The 18981-nt window shown below is 38.1% G+C and overlaps 1 protein-coding gene across 4 annotated transcripts in view; it reads right to left on the reverse strand.

Annotated features, from left to right (window-relative positions):
- Positions 1-18981, reverse strand: part of CPED1 (cadherin like and PC-esterase domain containing 1) — a 280020-nt gene that overhangs the window by 2543 nt on the left and 258496 nt on the right. For all 4 annotated transcript variants that reach the window (XM_063098718.1, XM_063098719.1, XM_063098717.1 and 1 more), the window contains 3 exons: positions 18732-18833; positions 18254-18341; positions 14235-14381 (listed from right to left, as the gene is read on the reverse strand). In XM_063098718.1, the coding sequence (XP_062954788.1) occupies positions 14235-14381; positions 18254-18341; positions 18732-18833 (337 nt within the window). The remainder of the gene's footprint in view (positions 1-14234; positions 14382-18253; positions 18342-18731; positions 18834-18981) is intronic.

Genomic DNA, 18981 nt, shown 5'->3' on the forward strand with positions numbered 1-18981 from the left:
TGTTTTGGATGTCTTTACAAATCATGAGTTCCATTGTTTTAGGGTAATTGGAAAATATTTTTTTCTGTCAATATTTAGACACACAAATGGAGGTTGCTCAAACAATTGCAGATAGATCTACCATATGACCCAGCTATCCCACTGCTGGGAATATACCCAGAGGAATGGAAATCATCAAGTCAAAGGTATACCTGTTCCCCATTGTTCATCGCAGCACTCTTTAAAATAGCTAAGAGTTGGAACCAGCCCAAATGTCCACCATCAGATGAGTGGATATGGAAACTGTGATATATCTACACAATGGAATACTACTCAGCTATAAAAAAGAATGAAATACTGCCATTTGCAATGACATGGATGGACCTAGAGAGAATTATATTAAGTGAAACGAGTCAGGCACAGAGAGAGAAATATCATATGTTCTCACTTATTCATGGGAGCTAAAAATAAATAAATAAATAAATAAACAAAAAAAACTGGGGGGGGAGAAGACATAACAATTACAATTCCTTGAAATTGATACAACAAGCAAACAGAAAGGACATTGTTGGGAGGGAGGGGGGGGGGAGAGGGAGGTGGGAGGGAGGTTTCGGTGATGGGGCACAATAATCAACCACACCGTATATTGACAAAATAAAATAAAATATTAAAAAAATATTTAGATACATAAACTATTATTGGTCACTAATGAAAGCAATGCTAGTTCACATAGATTTGATTTTTCTTTATTACTTTGAGTTCTAAATAATGATTAAGGTACATATTTTAGATCCTATATAAGAGAATGCAATTTAAAAAACCCCAAAAATAGAATATTTGAAAAAAATCATATCTATTTGGAAGGTAAGTATTTTTAGTTTCTTTAGGAGAGTGAACCATTTTAGAAGTTATCTGAATAGAAGATCTGTAGAATTCTACACCAAAATGTTAATACTAGTGATCTTTTGGTGGAGAGATTATAGGTGATTTTAAATGTATTCTTGTAACTTTTGGTCTTGACTTTTTTCTTTTAATACAAAGAAGTTCATTACTTTATAATCATAAAAAAATTAAAGCTATTCACATTTTGAAGAAAAAAATGTTAACAGTAATGTGTTTTAAAACCAATTACACCCTGCTAAACCCAAAGAAATGAATTGTTTTCCTGTAGCTATAGGAGGTTTGGCTTTTCTTGATCAGGCCCTCAGATCAAGTGACTCATAAGAAGCTAGTGAAATCTGCAGGTTGTAGGAAGGAATCCCTATGGATTGTAATTTAGAGCTCAGTTTGCAGTTAACCACTGATTAATATTCTAGGTCCCAAGGTTGAAGTTTCTATCATGTGCAGCTCTTTCCACCCTTGTTTGGTTATACTATAACCTTAAGTACAATAGGCTGGGGATGTTCATCAATGTTTTCCTGAAGGTTTTGTCCATTTTGGAAGAGGTTCATACTCACTTATAGTAAGATTAGTGAACATTCTTCAGGAAGTTTGCTTAAGGAAACTCTTAAGCATAAATATAACATTCAACCTTGAAAAAATATTATTCCAGTGTTCTGAAGCCAAAATAAGTTTAATTTTGTTTGTATAATTTTATCTTAAGATCTGGCTTTTATAATTGCCTGATGGTCTGCATGCTAATTACATGTAAAATAAAAAAAAGATCCATCCCAATGAAAAAGGTTATAGTTCTTTAAACTTATTTCAAAATGTGTGTGATTTCAGGGTGAATTTAGTGCTGCATTACCAATGTTGGAGAATGCTAGTGTAGGTGCCTTTCTGCAACCTGAAATGTGATTCATAAATGGCACATGCAAAAATACATGTCTCCAGTTTATTTGCTGAAGCATACAGCTTCCACTTTGGAGTAGGGTCAATATTTTGCCAGATCTCAATGGGAAGGTTGATAATTTATGTCTAAGTTGATCTCTGAGAAAGGATGACAGGATGATGGGGTCTCCCCCAGCCCCTGAGGGTCAGGCTAATGCCTCCCATAATGCCAATGCTCCCATCATGCTATTCGAGATTGACTCCTAAATGCCCAACAACACTTAATTCACTTGATTTCCTTTGAAAACTATTTTGCAGAAAATAATCAAGATTATGCTTCTCAATTCCTTTGTTAATTCACTGTCACCCTGATGCTGAATTCTGAAATCTGGCAAACGTATATAGAGAGAATTATTTCAATTCTGATTTGTCAAAATAGAGATGTAAAAAATTCCTTCCAAAATACTACTGTGAGTTGTATCCAGGAGCATTTTTAAAAATTCAGTAGTATTATGTGCTATATCACTAACACACAATTTATTTCAGGAATGCAAAATTCTTTGATATTAAGAAATATTTCATTATAGGAAATTATAAAAGAATTATATGTAGTTATAAGACTGTTTACCCTGACAACCCAAAGGAATCTACTGAAAAATAATTAGATATTATAAAGTTAATATTTAAAAGTTGTGTAGCTTTTTTATAGTCCATTAATATTTAATGAGAAATGTATTAGAAAAAATATCCCATTACAGTAATAAAACAACTTTGCTAAGTTCAACAATGATCTGTGGGATATGGGTGAAGAACAGCAAGACATAAAAAATCACATGAACAAATGGAAAGACGTACTGTGTCAGATCTTCTTAAAGCACTATTCCAATTGTAGTCACAGCAGGATTTGGGTGAACATAACAAAGATACTATGAAATACATCTTAAAGAATAAATGTAGGAAAATAGTCGAGACCATTTGGAAAGGAAAAAAAAAAAAAAAATGAACGGCCATGAGGGGGAACTTCCAATACCAGCTATTCATTCGTCAGCGTGCATCGAGTCTATCAGCATGACCCATATTGATTGGAAGCTCCATGAGCCTAACAGAGGAGTATTAGTTGTCACAAACTCCGTACTTCTTTCCTGGCACCTGATGCCTCTCTGGCTCATTCATATACTTCTCAGTTGTTCCCTTGGGAACCTCTTACATGGTAAACAAAACGGAAACCTTGCTTCTCCAGGAAAACTTTGCTTCTTTTCCCTACAGTCCTCCTCTCCAGTGTGTGTGTGTGTGTGTGTGTGTGTGTGTGTGTGTGTGTGTGTGTGTGTGTGCGTGCGTGCGTGCGTGCGTGCGTGCGTGCGTGCGTGCGTGTGTGTGCGTGCGTGCGTGCGTGCGTGTGTGTGTGTGTGCGTGTGCGCGCGCATGTGGTGTGTAGTGGAGGGATTTGAGGGGAATTGAGGGGTCACTAAAGGTGGTGATATTTATCCCTCCAAGGTCCATGATCTCTAAATCCCAGGGGCAGCTGGTTTTCTCTGAATACCTAGTGTCACTCCTGGAATACCACTCTTCCATGCCCAGCCTTTCTCCTGCTCTTTATAGACAAATGCCATCTAGGGATAGCTTCCTCTGACAATTCTCCAGTGTTACCATCCATCAACTTTTTGGGTACAGTTTTAATTCTGTTAGCCTCCTAGGTACCAACAGGATTTCTAAAAATCATATTTGATCAGCCACTCATCTTATAACCATTCAGAATCTCCCAGGGGTAGGAGAGAGAATGCAGGTGGAAGAGTAATGATACATCTTCTAATGGTAGGATCCCAGGTTCAGGCTGAGGGATTCGGTAATATGTGGGCCTGTGCAACGCATTGATGGGCAGGCATTCCTGCCTCGCCTTAGTTGTGAGGGCTGAGAAGCTTCCTGGGAAAGAGCTTAAGCTGTGTCCTTTACTCAACTTCAGATATAACTTGGCATGCCTCACTTCTAAAAAGGTGAGATCACTATAAGTAAATGCTGAAGAAAGTGTTTCACTAAATAGTGTAAATTACTGGAACTCAGGCCTGTGAATGAGAATATGCAAAGGGACAAGAGTAAGTCTCTGTACAAAGCTGGGCAGACTTGGAGCCCTGAGGGTGCACATCTCGCAGAGCAGTGGGAGAGAATAGCCATGGTTGGAGCCGGGAAGCTGCAATATGCGTGCTCTTAGAGAGGCAACAAGAGATGAGAGGTGGCAGCCTGTGCTGGAACAGCATCAAGCCCATGGGGGCAGGCTTGTTCCAAAGCATGTGGAGACCCTGCTGGGGAGGATCTGTGACAATGGCACAAAGTTAGAATTTCAACATGAGCAGATGGGGCCCAGAGTTGGGGTAAATGGTGTAACACACATTTTACTGAAAGTATCTGTGTATCTTGTCCATTTTCAGAGGCCAGAAATCTCAATGCATAGAGCTTAGCATAGGAGCTGGCATACATTGTATGCACAATAATTTTCTGTTTAACCAGCAAGTATATTTTACTTTATATTACTGTGTTCTTGCCTAGATTAAGACTGTGAAGTTCTTTGTGGGTAGCAACCTTAAACATTATGCTTTCTAGAACTTAATGGCAAAATATGGCTTAAAAGTTGAGTAAGCAGACTTCAATACTGAAATGAAAAGAATAGGAATGTTTCCACTACAGATTAAAATGCAATTTAAACTACTGTTTCCTAGAATGTTTATGGTGAGATAAAGTAGTTCTAAATAATGCCCAATGTTATATAAATCCAATGACCATAAATGTTGATAGCCTACTACTTTAATTATATCTAATGGAAGAATGTAGTTTTAAAATAGAGCTATGTACAAACTGCTAATAGAACCTCCAGTGGAGAAGATAGGAGTTTTTGTTTTCATTATATATAATTATATTTTAATTTTTATAGTAGCAAGAATTCATGTAATTCTATTGTAATGAAAAAGCAGAAGAAAAACAAAATGATTCTGTATCTTATAAAATTAAAATTTAATGATTTATTTTTCCATGTAATGTCCATCTTTTAGTCTTTAGAGCCCTCTGCGTTAGAAAACACATGGAGTAATTCAGATATGGTCCCTACCCTCGAGGGGACTATATAAAGACACATGTCTAAGATACTTGAAGTAAGAACAAGAATGAAGTGACTTCAAAGACATTGTCTGAAACTAGCTCCCCAAGGTCAGGCACCATGTTGTTTCCATGTAATGAATAGTCCCTTAGTACATTAAAAAGACTTAGTGCTAATTTATGGTGGGCATGATAATCTGTTCACAGAGCTATTATTTCTTTGAACTTATCTGTAAAATCCGGCATTGCTGTTAAACTGCTATCTTTGAGTTTCAAAATATTACCTTATTTTACCTGTGCTTATAGGCTCTGAAGTGCAGGAAAAGGATTCAGCTACATTTTTAAGTCTTGAAAATGTTATGCCAATGAAAAATGTTTGACACCTGTACTGTAAAGGGCAAATCTCTTCTTTCCTTTGATCTCATGTATGGAAATGTGCCCAACTGGCACATTTGGGGTTATTAAAATCCAACTAAAGTGTCAACTGGAATGTGGCTTTGAAAGAGAGCTACCAGCAATACAAATGTTAGGTTACTTCTGGGACATAATAATAATAGTAAACAACAAAAATGAGTCATTAGAAAACATCAGTGAAAGATTTGGGCCTTGCAACAGAGACAAAAGGCTCTAGTGTTTGTGTATGGTGGTCACCTCAATCAGAGACAAATTTCAATAGTTTGAAATATCCAAATGCTTCTCTAAATTTGGATGCAGGACTGGCTGGTTAGCTAAGTTGGTTAGAGCGCAGCCCTATAACACCGAGATCATGGGTTCAGATCCCCTTACCGGCAGCTGCCAAAAATATATAAATAAATAAATATATTTGGGTGCAGTTGATTTGACCACTGAAAAAGAGACAAGCCTACCCAGAGGGGAAAGGAATTACTACATGTGGTTTATAATACACACATGTGTAATTTGGCAAATGTCTATATTATATTAAATATGAGCGTTAAATTACAAATTTTTTGCCACTTTAGTCCAAAGTAACTCCTTCTCTTTACCTTTTTTCTTTTTTCTTTTTTTTTTGTAAATTTGCTATGTCAAATTATATTTAAAATTAGGAAGAAGAGTGAAGGACAATTGGTCTCCATAAAATGTGATAAACCTGTTAGATCAGCATTGTTTTATAATTATAAGTCTTATAATAAAAATTATTTTTCTCATGGCAATGTTCAAATTTAGATCAAGTTCCATATAGGAATAGACTTTCAAGTTAAGATTACAGTGTTTCAATACAATTATATATTCTTAATATATTAATTATAGAAATTTATAAAAACATAATTCTGGAGGTGAATTCAAGTTCTATACGTGTAAGATACAATAGGCTATGTAGAGGATCACATTTTCCTGATCATCAGAAACAATGTAACAAGAATTTAAATTCTGTGCTCTGGAGTGCAGAATTTTACTTTTCTTTAAGATTTTTAATATGCCAAGAGATCTCCTAGTTTATGATTGTAGATCTTTTCATACGTCTACATAATTAAAAACTTGGGCATGCAGACATTTTAGAAGGCAAGAGCAAGAATGAAGTGACTTCAAAGACACAAATGGCCATCATTTAACTTAACTGGTTCTGGCCAATGGCTACTGTAAGACTTCCCAAACAGATGAAAAATTGCTGTAAATTATACAACAAAATTAACACTGCAACTTATACTGTTAAATGTGTGTTAACTTCGACACTCAAAATTGATTTCACACCAATATTCATCAGAATGAGTGTATTACCCTGTCAACTAACTGCTACGTCTAAACTAACTTTGAATTTTCAAAAAGCTAGTACAAAAAGGGAAGGCTTGGTCTATTGGAAAAGTGTCAGGCACATTACAAGCAAATACCTTTCTTAGAACCAATCTTGACTTGAATAACACTCAAGTAACTTCTGATGTGGTTCCAGATTCACTGAACAAAATAGGAAACAATGTTCATGGTGCAAGTGTTCCAAAATCACCCTAGACAGGATTAGAGGGATGTTCTTATTACAAGCGTGGTTCATGATCATGGGTGGTGTCTGAAAAGGAATGGAGGTAATAGTCTTCTAAGGTTAGAGAACATGAGTTTGACCAAGCAAAATATGCTAATTTAGTCTTTTAAGATAAATGTGTACTATTGAAGTATTTTTAATTTGATGTAACCATCCTGCAGATGACATTCAATCCAGTCACAAAATTATGACCAGCTGAAAAAGTAGCTTAAGCATTAACAGAAATGGAATAAAAATAAAGCAGCAAACAATAGCTAGAAGCCAGTCCTTATAATTCATAATTTCATTTCAGGACATCATGCAATTTTGAAAGATAAGAAGGATTTATTTCATTTCCCCCCATAACCCCTCAAATATTTAATTATGGCCACATGAAATAAGCTATGTTTTGATTGAAGGGAGTCCAACTTCTGAATGGGTCAAAGATGCTGAGAATTAGGGGGAAGACTAAAATTTTCTTTAGGAATGAGTTTTATTTTTTGGGTGTTTTTGTTTTGGTGTTTCCAGATTTGCAATCGGCATATTGTCTGTCTCCCACCCCTCCTCTAATCCCCAGCCCTTCCTAATCAGATACCTGAGCCTCTGTAACGCCTGCCCCTAGACTGAGCTCGGCGTTGGATCTGGGAACAAAACCTGCTCTGAGGTGGGGAGATTGACTATAAGGAGCTACAGACCAAAAGTTTACCAATTCAATATTAAATTGTTGGTTTTATCTTGCACTCCCATGTAGTTCCCCAGAGACTGACTTCTTTGTCTTAAACTCAGTTTAAGAAAGGGGCTGAATATTTACATTACTGAATTTTTAATACTATTTAAATGAACTTTATGAGTCTGATTATAAGCTAAGTGCCTACTCTGCTCTATTTAAATGTATATCTTGGATCTTGGAATCTATTTGAGCTTAACTCACAGATATCTGTTTCCATGTATCTCTCTTGAACTTAAAATTTTAAGGCTAAGGCACCAAAATGTTATTTAGAAATAATTTGTGTGGACCAACATTTCCACCTGCTGACTTCACTGTAGGGATTTGCTCAGCATGACTTTGGCCTTTGCAAAAGAGACTTTCCATGGTGCCATTAAGTCTCTTGCCAGAAGAGCCCTCCAGCTCTGTGTCTGTGGTGGCATATGCCTGACTGCTGCATTCTGAGGGGTCTAAGGAGAAATTTGGACTCCATCCTTCAGCTGCCAACTTCACCTTCATCTTTCTGTTCTAGATTAATTTGTTTTTTACTATATCTGTGTTTCTGAGTCCAGACTCCCTGCAGTTCAATTTTAAAAGGTATTGTATGTGTGGATGTAGGTTCTTAACTGCATGGGTAGGGTGAGGGACTTGGGTATCTACCAATTTTGCACATAGACTTTCAACCAGTTGTTTTCTGACCTGCCTTCCTCAGCACTTCGTGCCTTCAGCTGGTGAACGATTAAGAGGATCTGTCCTCTTATGCCCCACGTCCAGTTTAGGTTTCTCCTCTCCAGACACTTTAAGTTGTAACTTCCTTTGCCTGCTAAGTCAAATTTCATAAATGAATTCAGATTTCTCGTCTGTTATGAGTTATTTCTTATTGTGTCTTTTACTGGGTGGGGGGGGGGGTAAATAGCTTCGTGTCTTTAAAGTCTTTTTCTTGGGGTTTCAAGTGGAAAAGGAAGATCCCAATTGAATTGGTGTTATCAACATTCTATATAGGATGCTCCCTTTGCAACAGGATTTTTGTACCAAATCATCTCAGAACCTGATTTGGGTGAGCCTTTAACGTCTCTCATCTGACTTGAGAAAAAAATCTCCTAACTTCTCTCCCTGACTTAGTTCTCTCCAAATCTTCCTTCCTTGCTGCTATCAGTCTTAACTAGTTAAAACAAAAACATGACCCTCTCACTCTTCTCTTTGCTCCATCACCTACAAGATGAAGTCTAAGCTACTGACCATGATCTGGCCCTCTCCTACTTTTTTCCAGTTGCCTTTTGTAATCGATGTTCTACAACACACAGAATTCCTTGTGATTCCCTGAGAACGTTAGGATATTTCAGAGCTACTTTGGTTCACATTGTCTCATAGGGTTGGATTGGCCTTCTCTCTGCTACCACCCTGTTACCTTGAATAGGGCCTGTTCATCCTTTAACAATCAACTTGGACAGTGTCTCAAGGAGAGGTTTCCTCAATCCTTAGATCGGGTTAAGTACCCCTTCTTGGTGTTTTCATAATATCCTGTTCATATTTCCTACATGCCACCTAACATACTATTTCAAAATAGGGATTTTTTATGCCTGGCCCTCTGATTGCAATGTCTTGAAGGCAAAGAATATGTCTTATCTACTGTTAATCTCAAGAACTGGACTCACAAAACAAACGTTGGATAACTAAGTATAAGAATAAGCAAGGTTGAGGCATTTGAAACAGAGAGTAAAGGAAAGACTTGGGGGAATATTTAGTATGTAAACAGGACTTAGTAACTGGTTGGTTGGGGGTTGTTAAGGGACTGGAGAAAGATGAGCAGGAGTCAAAAGTGGCTCTGGTCTGTAAATGGCAGAGCAATAGGGTAAATTAGGGAATACCAGAGGGGAAGAAGAATTAAAGGGAATATTAATTCTCCCTTTGGAATTCTCCTTTTAGAATGCTTATGGGAATCCTATAAGATGTTCTCAACTCATTTTACAGCAGTAGTACAATGCTTACATAGATACTCAAAATGATCTTTTGAATTAAATTGTTATTGCTAACTTATTAAAAATAACCTTGCTGATAGTTAAGTTCTGGGATCTTCTATGTCAATTAACTATATTTAGATCATTTTGTTTTTCCCCCCTAAAAGTTATTACTTCAAATTTTTAGATAGATGAATTTAAAGGTTTTTTTCCTCCATTTGTTTTAGATAGTGAAATTTTAAAGTTTAAAGAAGACAGAGATAAACTTTATTTCTAGGTCAGATAATCTTGTTCATTTAATTAACATTAAAGAATAAAGATTAAAAGATTAAGATTAAATAATAATGAGAAATAATCTCTGACAAAGAACTTAAACTCCATTTTTTCTTCTTTTTCTTGTGCCAGAGTCAAAGGAAACCTGCTGGTGTTAGTGCTGGGGAGTGATGCCAGATGGTTTTTATTCACTGAGTCAAAAGCTATAGCTACATTTGCCAGAAAACAAAGATATTATATAAGGTCTGTACAACCTATTAGACTACTTAATAATCACATAACAATTGATTGTGGGTTTGCACTTTCTGCAGCCAGGATTGAGCTGATAATATTATTGCATCCCTTCCAGGTTTTAGCTTGTTCACAGTAGATGTTTGCCACAAAACTAAAGGCACCATCCAAAACCTCTCTTGGGCAAGAGCTACCTGGATCGTGTTTGTTGTCCTGCGTCAACATTGAGAAAACAAAATTCCATTTCCACCCATGAAGAGAAACACCTGCTTTTCTAATCAGCAGAAACATTTTAGTCAAAATTGATGCACACCAGTTGGGAAATTGTTTATAGATTCGTGGTGGCAACATTTTCTATTTTGGTGGCTTGACAGATGAAAGAGACGCCTCAAGACCTTTCATCTCACCTACGGCAACAAGAGCTCACTGAAGCAGGTTTGTTATGTCTATGATAGAATTCTGACCACAAACCACCAAGGAAACTTCAGGAATTTACTGTAATGATTATACCAACCCTTCTCAGGTGTCCTCAAATCTATTGTGGAGATACTTTAATTGAAAACCAGAAGATACAAGGCTCCCAAACCAAAAAATTGTTATAGTTCTAATATAGCTGTTTCCAATTCTTGCTATTATGTTATGGTGAACTTTCTTTGCCAAGCTCCTAAGATGAGCACAGAGGAAGAAAATGTTATCAACGAAGTTTCTGCCCTTTAATACATTTTGCGTGAGACCACTAATCAACTTTTTCTTGGCTTGCTACATTCATCATCAAAGCATCTCTTATAAGGAGTTTTAGATTTTCTTGATTATTTGTAATGAGCTAACAGTGGTTTAAGATGTTGGGTGATAGTTTAGAAAGATTATAAAACATCAGTCTGGTACAAAAAGTCTAGCGTCAGCACTAGGGACTTCCTTAGGTGCAAATGGTACAAATTGTTCGAGAGGTAAGTGACAATTATGCTTAAACGATGAATGAGTTTAAAGACTCTATGATGAAGGGAGTCAATTAAGAAAGATGATCTTATCAGCTCTGCGTTGTAACTGGAAAGGCAAAGGCTCCTGGAAACGCATTTCAGTTTAACCATGACAACTTCAAAATGGATACTACTACTCTGAAATCAACTGAGACGATCTAGGGGAAAACTATATGGCTTGCCATCAAAACAGCATACATTAGAAATAAAGAAAAAGCAACTTGCACATGATCCTGTAGTACCCTGTTATCTGCAGTTTCACTTTCTGTGGTTTTAGTTACCAGTGGTACAGTACAAGATATTTTGAGAGAGAGAAAGAGAGAGAGAGAGAGAGGAGAGAGAGACCACATTTGTGTAACTTTTATTACAGTATATTGTTAAAATTATTCTATTTTATTATTAATTTTTAATATCTTACTGTGCTAAATTTATAAATTAAACTTTATTATAGGTTTGTGTGTATAGGAAAAAACCCAGTAGTGTATATACATAGGTTTCATGAATCCACTGAGGGGCTTGGAACCTATCCCCATCAGATAAAGGTGAAATACGATAATTACATACACACACAATTATAAAATCAGATAATGCAGCAATTTTGCCTGACATGCTTAAATCATCATTATGCAAATGAAGGCTAGTTTTAATTAGTAATAATTATAAGCCTATATTCCAATTCTGATGGTTCAAACAGTCTTTTTTTGTGGTTTTCAAATTCCATGACTATTATTGTGAACTGGTTAACATTGTGACAAGAGATACATGTAATGCAATCATGTGGAAGGGTATCTTCTGTTTTTAATTGGAGCCATGTTGAAAATCATTGAAAGACGTTTCCTTTTTAGACTTTCAGAGCACAAAAGCTGAAAAAGAAAAGCATTCTCCCCACAAATACTAATTGAAGACACATTATGTAATCATAAATAAACAAATATTTTCTAAAAGGCAAAAAATCCAATCTGCATGCTGTCTCTCAAAGTCCCCATTTTCTGTGGGTTTGGCAACACCGGCTTCCTTCTGTGGCCAGCTGTGATTCTGGGCAGGCTGAGCTGCAAGCTCACTTTTCTTTCTCTTCCAGGTTATCTGCTTCTAAGTCTTGTCTTTTGGCAAATAGAATAAATACTGTAAGGGTGGTATATTTTTTTGTGGAGGAAATTAGTAGACAGACAGTATCCTCAGTTAAAAATCTGTCCTGCAGCAGCATGGCCAAGCTTCAAGCTGCTAGATCAAAATGTGAAATATCATGTTCTCTACTATGGCTGTGGGCTCTCTCTTCTGAGATGCAGTTCCATTGGTCATATAAAAGAACAATATGAATTCCCCAGTAAATAATGCAAAAGAACCAATTCAGTGCCCTTTGGGGTATTTGTAAGAATCTGGGACCAAGATATATTCTAAAAGTCAGCTAAGGGCTGAGAAACAGGATCAGAAGGAAACTTTAGTTGTCACCTCACTGGTCAGCCCATTAATGGATGCATCCTGGTTCACCATAAAGGCCAAGCATGAAAAAATGAATTAATCAGTATCTGACAGGAAGATAAAATGAGGCACTCTCCATCTCTATTTCAGTTGAATCTCCTGAGACCAAGAGCAAAACAGCAGTAGCCAAGTAACCTCATATTCCAATCAATGTCTGGACAAACTATGCAAGACTTGCAAAGTGTGGACAGAATTCAGTTTTGCAAACCTTTATCTCATCAAAAGACTTGGGAGATGAAGAAGAAGGAAGGGAGAGAATTTCTTTGTGAGAAGTTTTCAAATGCTTTGTGGTCTTCTGCTTCGGGGTGTTGCTTCACCCTTGCTTTAAGCCAAGTGAGAGGGTCCTTCAAGAGACCATCTTGGAGAGCTGGACACATGTCTGTTGGAGCTTGGGGAGCATTAGAATTGGTATAAGACACTGTGGCTATAGCTCAGCTTTAAGGTGACAGAGAGAGTGAGCACTAGAGTGAGAGGGCGAGAGCGAAAGAGAAGGCGTCACTGGGAATTACTGTATTTCCAGCAACAGCAGAGCAAGGACGCGTGCATATTTCTGTAGACCACATGTGAGCAACTATGAGGGGCCTTCAAATACTTCATGGGAAGATGTGTATTATCTTTTAATTCCATTTTCCATGAACACTTTGAGGTACCCTTGTGTGTATAGTAAGCCTAGTGCTATTTTAAATATTTTCCAAAAGGATGCCTAGAGGGGCAAATGATCCCCAACAGCTGGATGCCAAGGGGCCAAAGAAGAAATCCAGCTGCAAGAGAGGTATTGCTCCCATCAAGGAAGTTATAGCAGAGGTCCTAGTGGATGGGGGCTCTCCTTAAGAAAATTCACAAAAACACTCTTCAAAAAGAAATTAGTAGCATGCTACACCCAGAGAGCACGTGGCTGGGTTATGCCTGTGCCGGCCAACTAAGATCTTTCTTGTCCTTCACATCCCCTCTCTACTCTGATTCAGTGCAGAAAGAGGTATCAGAAGAACAGCAAAGCAAGATAGGGAAATAGCAAAGAAGCCTCTGGAATTTTCTCCCTGCTTCAGGCTTTTGAAACTAAGGCAAACTTGTGCTGGGGGAGGGGAATGACTTATGTGGTTATGACACAGGACTGGACAATTTTGGTACTGAAGTGATACTCTTATGCCTGAAAGTGATGGGAGACCTTTTGTTTCCTGAGAGTGGTAGTAAAGTCAGAGACTTACCTAAGATTTGGTAGAGTGGAAATAATCCACAGAGGAATTTGAAAAGACAGGAGAGAAAAGAAGAAAATTGTTTTCTGCTACCACCTCAGGAACTAAGCCTATCTAATTACTGGTTATAAATAAAATCATTTTCACCCCTGGAGAGGACACACACAAAACTGCTCAGAACACAGCAGGTCCTCCTGTTATGCGTTGCATAAACCAACAGAGGAAGGTCATTCATTAGTTCAGCACATTAAATCAACTTGGTTTGCAAGCCGCCTTCACGGAAGATTTTTGTTGTCTTCTTTGGATGCAGTTTCTGATGGGAAGGCTTGAGGTTTATTAGATAAGGAAGCACTGTCCGGGTGCCTATCTTTATGCCTTTGTTGACCAATGATTCTAGTTTTGAAGTGTCTAAATAAACTAATTTTTTAACACCTCATTTTGTAGAGCCAGTATTGTGATTACTACATGCTTTGGCTGAGTGATAATGAACACATTTAATTTCCTTCTGACATCATTTTTTTATGCAAATTAAGACTGACAGTGCAATTAAAGATACAGCAAAATGTTTTAAAAAATCAAAAGCTATAAAAATTAGAGAACCATCATAAATACCTCATGGAAATGACATCCACACTTCCCCTGCAGAAACTCTTTGTATCGCCCCATTGTTATAGCGAATGTGTCCACTACTTCATAGCCATATTTTTTTGCAGCATCCAGGATGATCAAATTTTCTTTCCATAAGTTCTGTACTTCACTCTGTGTTGCAAGCAGAAGAATATGGGTTGTTATTGGTATAGAATTTTTTTTATGATTTAATAACTCAGAAATCATGTAAATGTTATCTAAAAAAGATAAAAACAGAGATCGTAAAAAACAGAGATTGGTCATATTGTGACCACAAAATAAAGGTAGTGAACAGAAAAGGCTAAAAGAATTTCACATGCATTTAAAAAATAAAGATATGTTCTATTTTTAACTCAAAACATAAATGTGACCATTTATGAATATATAATACAGTAATACATAAAAATCTATAGTGGCAGACAGTTTTGAACTCTCCCTTCCATAAAAAGTAGTTAAATTTATTGCCCACAGGACTCATCAAAATATCTAAAATTCTCAACTTAAGAACCTATATTTGAGAATCACAAATGCTACCACCACCCATTTGCATTCTCAGTCATTTAGTCACCTGACTATTAATTAGCATCTGCTTTGCACTTAGCTCTTGCTGAAGGACAGAAACATAAGGATAAATATGCCTGTTCCCTGTTCTTAGGACACCACATTCTAACAGATATATGGCACTTAGTAAGTCCTTTACTGGAAGTAAATATGCCAGGTTCTGGGCTAGTACAGAAAAGGAGTAGCTGTGTCAGAGGCAGGGTGACTGCAGGAGGTGAGGTTTGCTAGTTGGATGCTAGTAGGGAAAGGGACAGTGGAGCATGCTTCAGGAAGCAGCAAAACTGAGTGAAGGCTCCAGCTGCTGCTACTTAGACCACATTTTTCCTTCCCTGTCTCCCCTGCCATGTCCCAGGTGATGATTGCACAGGACCACGTTCTAGTTCAGGTCCACTCCGTCAAGGGGAGGGACAGCTCTAACTACTCTAGCTCCAGGACTTCTCATCAGCCTAGCCAAGAGTTTTTCAGATTAACTGCACTCTGAGACTCTTCCTACCCAATCCATCCTTCTTCCTCTTCTTCCACATCAGGTACATTACAGCCAAACACAGTTCCCCACACATAGTAGGCGCTCGAAAGCTATTAGGAGCAAGACTGAGTGACAGGCACTGCACGCTGTGTTCTGAAACTCTCCCTGCACCCTTCCCTTTACTTTCTGGGCACTCCCCCTAATAAATCTTGTTCCACTAATCCCGTCTTGGTGTCTGTTTCTTGGAGAACCCAAACTGACACAGGGAGGGAATTGTACTCTCTTTTACTAAAGGGCAAAAACAATTTTCCATTTTTCAGGTAAAAGAGCAAATAATTACTTTCATTTGTTAATTCAACTGCAAGGCAAAAGGAGCAGTACAAATACATCCGATTTTCTGTCTTCTCCACTGTGCTTCCGTGCCTGTTTTTATGTGACAGTCAAAGAAGAGTGTTAGCCACAAAATATAGTGAATAGAAAAGGCTGATAAAGAAGAGATTTGGAGGAAAAGAGACCGATGCAAATTTGCTTTGTGTCTCAATGAGTATATGAAAAATGATGCTCGGTGTGCTCAATATTGTTTGTAGGTTATTGGGTTTTTTGTCCAGTTACAAGTGTTTTCTCAATTTAATGTGTCTAATTAGGGAAGGTACGTGGACCTTTAAGCAGAATCTAGAAAAGTTTTCCAGAGAAAACTCAGTTCGGTGGGAAATAAATTCAAAGAAATTTGCGAGCAGAGAGCTAATAGGACAGCACTTTTGGGATCAGCACGTGTGAGGGAGCGAGGGGGGAAGAATGGGGCAGGAGACATTGAGCTGAAACGCAGCTGCAATTGACGCTTTCGCTGATCCCACTGGGAGGTCAAGAGCTGGGATGGCCCAAGTTAAGGAAAGGGGGCTGAGTCTTGTACTCCAGCATGGGCAAGTTAGGTTTCTGCAGCAAAAGACAATTCCTGCTGGGACTCAGGGGTGAGACCTCATGAGGACATGAGAATAAATGTTTGTCCAGAAGGGGCAATCTGGGAGCATCCAAATCATAAAAAATATCACTCACTCATTTGTTCACCGGGCATTTTTTGAGGGTCTACTATATGCTGAGAATAGTGTTTGGCATTTGGGGTACCAGAGTGAGCCAGGCAAGCTCCCCCCACTCCCATGTCCTTGCCCACAGAGACTACAGTCCAGCAGGAGAGACAGACAACCAAGGATTATATGCATGGAGTGACATGAGTGTGAATAGAAGACACTATTATAGGAGCTCATGGCAGGAGTGGCCAACCTAGATTAGTGGGTCAAATAAGTTTTCCCAGAGGAAACAGCATTGATACTAACACATGAAGGGTGACTGAAAGTTACCCAGGTGTGGGGGTGATGGGAGAGTGGGCTCCAAGAAGAGAGAACAGTGATTTCAATGGCCTGGAGGTAGCTGAGCGCTCAGTGTGCTTGAGAAGCTGAAACACACTCAGCTTGACTAATGAGCGATGTTGTGAGTGTTGTGTGTGTTGTGTGTGTGTGTACACGTGTGTGCATGCATGCATATACGTGCTTATGTACTGGTAGCAAAGGCTAAGTCTACAGAGGAAGCAGAGGCCAGTCTCCAATGGCCGTGTGAGCATATGATGAGGAGTTCAGATTTATTTTCTGCCTTCACTTGCAGGCCATTATCCTTTTCTCTCTCTTTCCAGTTTTTGTCCCTCCTCCTCTTCCCTCCTTTTGTCTTCATTCAGTTGAAAGGCCCAATGAGCACCATCAAAGCCCTGGTGGCAGGTGTACTGCTGAGTATAAATGTCTGCTGAGATGAACTGACTTTGAGTTAGTCGCCTAAATGTAAGAGGGGCCACACGTACTTCAGTTGCTGTGTGGAGCTGCAGTCAAAGAAGCACAGTGGAGCTACCAGAGTCCTCAAGGAGAAATTGCAGTCTTGACCTGTAGCCTTCACATAACGTTACAGGGCATCTAACTCACAACCCACAGCAAAATTTATCAAAGGTCCTCTGTCCTGATCCCCAATAGTCTTAAACCCTTCAGCTACCCCAGATGTTCAACACTCAACTCACTTTAATTACCACCTGGCCCCGACCTCAAGATGCTAAATTTGGAGGCTTTACTTTAGCCACTTTCTATCAGTTCTTCTGTTTTTGCCTCACAGAAGATCTGGTGCCCAGGCAGATAAAGTTCCAAGTAAGGAGAGGGGGGTCATGTATTCTGTGCTGGGGAAAGTTAGGAGCACTGAATGCAAACACAAAAACACATCTCCACCTCCTTACATCGACCTCCTTCGTGTCTGCCCAGGTCCCAGTGATCTTTCAGCCATGACTCTGCGATCTCTCACTGCTCCTGAACTCTCCTCGCTTGAGCAAGAGCAGCTGGTTCTCTAACCTGCAGACGGTGGCTTTCTTCTCTGTTCTGAGACTTCCATTCAGCACTGAGACTAATTTACTATCTTCTATAAGAACTGTTTAGAGACCCCTAACTCCTTTCATTTATAAACATCTGACCAGAGATACTACTTCAAAGCTGATTTTTTTTTTAAATCAATCACTCAAAAATCATCTTCAAAAAGACCACTCTTTCCCAAAGGACTCATCCATACTGACAATTTCATTCATGGTTTCAGCATAAACCAGAAGAAAAGAAAGGCTTTTCGCATAGCCTTTAAAGGTGTATGAAACATTAGCGGGGTAAGACACGCTTATAGCATGATCTCTCTCATATACCCCTCAGGCCTTTATTTTTGCATAGTTTGGCACCTTCTTTCTTTTATGGATTCAATGCATTATTTAAAACATATGTGTGGGCTATGGTCTCCGTGTCTCCAGGAATAATTGTAATTGATTTGAAATCATAATCCTTAAATATATTCTCTCCTTTGATTTTGATGAAAGTTGCTCAATATTATATAGTGCTTTCTGGGTCCTTTTCCAGGAAGGATCCTTCTAGAAACCCAAGTTCACATAGCCCAGAGGAAATGGGCTTACCTGTGTTAAGAAATGCACTCCATCCACTGGTAGATGAAATCCAATTCCCAAAGTCTTGATGATCACTAGGATATTGAGCAAATTTTCCCTGAATGAAAAAATCAGAATTCTAAAGTCACCAACTTCAATGACATTTCTAGATATCTGTTGTTTACAAAAATATAAGGTAGAATTATTTTAGAATGTGACTATGGCATATTCCCCTTTTATAGATTTAATTTACATTAGGTTTTTCTTCTTTTGTGCAAGAGTTTTATGTGTTATGTTTCGATCTGTGTAAGTGGAAGTTTGGATACTGAAGAACCATGTTGTGACTGGAGACAAAAGAGTTTTGAAATATTTTAAATTAGACTTTAAGTACTTAATTCTAAATTATAAGTTGTTCTTTAAGTAAAATCTGGATAAAACTTAGTCACCTCAATACTTTTTCTAACTTAGAAAACTAACGACAGTTACTGTTGCAGAAATTTAAATTTACCTCTTCAAAATCTTGTGAATAATTTGCAGGTGATTGGAATTAAGCCACTGGACACCACCAACAACCAGTACAGTCTGGCTGGTATTCTCTAGGGGACGTGATCTGAAATCCAGAAACAAAACAACACATGTTGCCTTAAAACAGATGGTAAACATTTTACTGCATTGCCTCACATTTCATTGAACCATATCTGGCATCCTGATCACAGGATCTCCTTGTCATTTCCTACTCATTTTCAGCCACATTACTT

This window comes from Cynocephalus volans, chromosome 6 (genome assembly GCF_027409185.1).
Source record: "Cynocephalus volans isolate mCynVol1 chromosome 6, mCynVol1.pri, whole genome shotgun sequence".
Taxonomy (NCBI): Eukaryota; Metazoa; Chordata; class Mammalia; order Dermoptera; family Cynocephalidae; genus Cynocephalus; species Cynocephalus volans.